This window comes from Ipomoea nil, unplaced genomic scaffold (genome assembly GCF_001879475.1).
Source record: "Ipomoea nil cultivar Tokyo-kokei standard unplaced genomic scaffold, Asagao_1.1 scaffold0642, whole genome shotgun sequence".
NCBI lineage: Eukaryota > Viridiplantae > Streptophyta > Magnoliopsida > Solanales > Convolvulaceae > Ipomoea > Ipomoea nil.
Genome location: NW_017617070.1, coordinates 2,312,679 through 2,315,946, shown reverse-complemented (window position 1 = coordinate 2,315,946; position 3,268 = coordinate 2,312,679). Strand labels below are relative to the sequence as shown.

General features: G+C 39.8%; 2 protein-coding genes across 2 annotated transcripts; both read right to left on the bottom strand.

Moving 5' to 3' along the window:
• Positions 1-416: 416 nt before the first annotated feature.
• Positions 417-863, bottom strand: LOC109174426 (thioredoxin H4-1-like). The gene has a single exon (XM_019323663.1). It carries the CDS (start codon positions 861-863, stop codon positions 417-419), a length of 447 nt encoding a protein of 148 aa, XP_019179208.1.
• Positions 864-1,945: 1,082 nt separating this feature from the next.
• LOC109174425 (uncharacterized mitochondrial protein AtMg00810-like) lies at positions 1,946-2,350 on the bottom strand. Its single transcript, XM_019323662.1, has one exon. It carries the CDS (start codon positions 2,348-2,350, stop codon positions 1,946-1,948), a length of 405 nt encoding a protein of 134 aa, XP_019179207.1.
• Positions 2,351-3,268: the final 918 nt, after the last annotated feature.

Here is a 3,268-nt window from a genome sequence, read left to right as displayed (position 1 = left end):
ATCAAGTAAAAGGGAAGCGGGTCGTTTCTCTCTCAAAAATCTTTTCTGAATAAATTTTAAATTTGGTCCTCTGACTAATGAAGTTGTGTTAATTGTAACACTTGACTTTCAAAAATGTTAATTTAGTACCTGGACTAGGTAATTCTTATCAATTTTGGTCACGCTGTTCAAATTACCGGCCAAATGTGACCGGAAAATTTTAACTCATTGAATAAAATGGGCAAAAGCGTCATTTCATATATTTTTTAAATTAAAAATTTGCAAAATTTCACGAGCGACAAAACCCAGAATTCAATTTGCAACAAATATCTGCACAATTTTCGCTTCTCCGTGTCTCTTTCTTTCTACATGATAGTCATTATAGTATGTAGTGTTTGGTGTTTGAATGAATCAACCAACCAAACTCTGATCTATCATCAGCTTGCGGCGGTGGCGGCCGCCGGTGTCGCCACCATAGAGAGTATCTTCTTCTCCAGCTCCTGCTTGCTGCCGGCGACCAACTTGTCCACCTGCCGCCCCTTTTTCAGGAAGAAGAACGTCTGCGTCGCTTTTATATCCCACGAAGAAGTAAACTCCACTAACTTGTCAACGTCCACGGTAATAAACATGACTATTGTATGCTTTTCGGCGAGGTCACGGTACGCCGGTGCTGCTTGTCGGCAAGGATTGCACCACGATGCACTGAAATTTACAAGCACGCTTTGGCCATTCTTGTTTGCTTCAGAAATCAACTCTTCCCACTTCTCCATGGTCCTCATCAGGTGAAAATTTCGCCCAGCAAGCTGTGCTGAACCCGTATTGCCTTCATCCTCGTTGCCCCGCAGCAAAGAGGGGAAGAAGCAAGAAGGAGGTTTGAATAACATGAAATGACGCTTTTGCCCCTTTTATTTAATGAGTTAAAATTTTTCGATCACATTTGGCCTGTAATTTGGCCGGTGTGACTAAAATTGATAATAATTGCATAGTCAAGGTACTAAATTAACATTTTTGAAAGTCAAGTGTTGCAATTAACACAACTTCAATAGTCAGTGGACCAAAATTGAAATTTTCTCATATTTTCTTGAAATTTTCGCCAACATTACCAAAAAATTTCAAAGTGTAGCAGTAGCACCATTGTAGCATTAGCCTCCCAGGACCAGGATAAAATTGATTACAATACAGTAATGTATTTGAACACTCAAACTATATTACTATCGACTAACTAGAGCACAAAAAGAGCACCTCAAAATTTTTTGATAGTGTTGGCAGAAATAGTGTTAGCACCGTCTGGAGGTGTCAAATCGATTTTAAGAAAACTACGTATTACACAAAACTTGAATTTTTTCATTTTTTTCGTTCATTTCTATATGGGATTATTTTCTAAAATATTGAATCCCACTATTATTGTATTTATTTTTATAAATACATTTGATTAATTGACTTATTCATCCCGATGAGAGCTAATAGAGTTGTGTGTGTTGAATGGAATAATACAATGTACAGATTACAGGTATATATAAGAAGGAAGTCTCAGAGAGACTGGATAGGGAATCATAATCAAACTCAAATACATAGATTCCTAATACTCCCCCTCAAGCACAAGGTACACTGGTGACTTGTAGTTTGTCCCTAAGAAACGAGAACCGAGGACCGGGTAGAGCCTTTGTAAAGATGTCTGCTAACTGATCATTGGTTGTAATAAAGTTAACCTGTATATCACCATTTGCAACTCTATCTCCAAAAAAATGGTAATCAATTTCTATATGCTTAGTTCTAGCATGAAAATATGGTTTGCACACATATATGTAGCTCCAAGATTACACCAAAGCTTGGGAGCGGGCACATCGGTTATACCGATTTCTCATAGAAGCGAGAGAGTCCAGACTACCTTGGCACAAACATCTGCTAAAGCTTTATACTCGGCTTCAGTAGATGATCTAGAAATAGTCCGTTGCTTCTTGCATACTCACGATATAAGATTAGAACCAAGAAAAACTGCATACCCACTGGTTGATTTACGATCTTCATGATAGCCAGCCCAATCAGAATCTGAGAAAGCATGTAATTCTCTGGATACTGATCGCCAAATTCGCAAACCAGAAGTGATAGTTCCCTTTACATACCTTATAACATGCTTCAATTGCTCCCAATGCGAGACTGTAGGCGCATGCATGTGCTGACACAGCTGATTTACTGTAAAGGATAAGTCTGGGCGTGTAACTGTAAGATATTGCAAAACACCTGCCAGACTTCTATAGTGTGTGACATCGTCATATAAATCAGCATTAGAGATAGTGGGTTTAGAAGCAGAGATAGGAGTGGCTCGAGGTTTACAGTCTGTCATGCCAGCACGTTTTAAGATATCTGTCATCTATCTTTGTTGAGAGAGCAAAATTTCATCCTTACACTTGATTGTTTCAATCCCTAGGAAGAAACCAAGTTCACCAAGATCCCAAATCTTGAATTCAGATGATAAAGCAATTAGAAGGGAGCTGATAAGACCTTGATCATTTCCCATTACATGAATGTCATCAACATAAAGAAGAACATAAATGAAATCTGAACTCTGTGAGTAGTAAAACAAATATACATATGTTTTTGAAGCTTTAAAACCTGCTGCCATCAAGAAGGTATGTAAGCGATTTAACCAAGCTCTAGGGGCCTGTTTTAATCCGTATAGGGAACGTTTCAACAAACAAACATGATTGGGAAATTGTGTATCAATGTATCCCGGTGGTTGCTTCATATAGACAATCTCAGATAAAGACCTATTCAAGAAAGCATTATGCACATCAAGCTATTTGATAACCCAACCAGAGGATATAGCCAAAGATAAAAGTAACCTGATAGTAGTCGGTTTGACCATTGGGCTGAAGGTGTCAAAAAATCTTGACTGGGTACCTGATTAAATCTTTTTGCTACCAATCTTGCTTTGTTTCGATCGATTGTCCCATCAGCTTTCCTTTTGGTGCGAAAACGCCATTTACACCCAATAATATTCATATTAGACTGAGATGGGACGATATACCAGGTTTCATTCTGAAGGAGCGCATTAAATTCATCATCCATAGCCTTGCGCCATTCATCATGTTTAACAGCCTGTGTATAACAAGTAGGTTCAGTGGGGCAAACCTGGGCTGATAGAGCCAAGAGAGAACCATCAGCGTGACTACGAGTGGCCATGGAGTGAGTCCGAACCGTGGGGCGCGACGACCGACCTCTCGGCCGACCACGGCGTCGCTGAGCGGCAACAGGTTCGGTGTCCGCTGAGGGCCGGGACCGGTTGAGC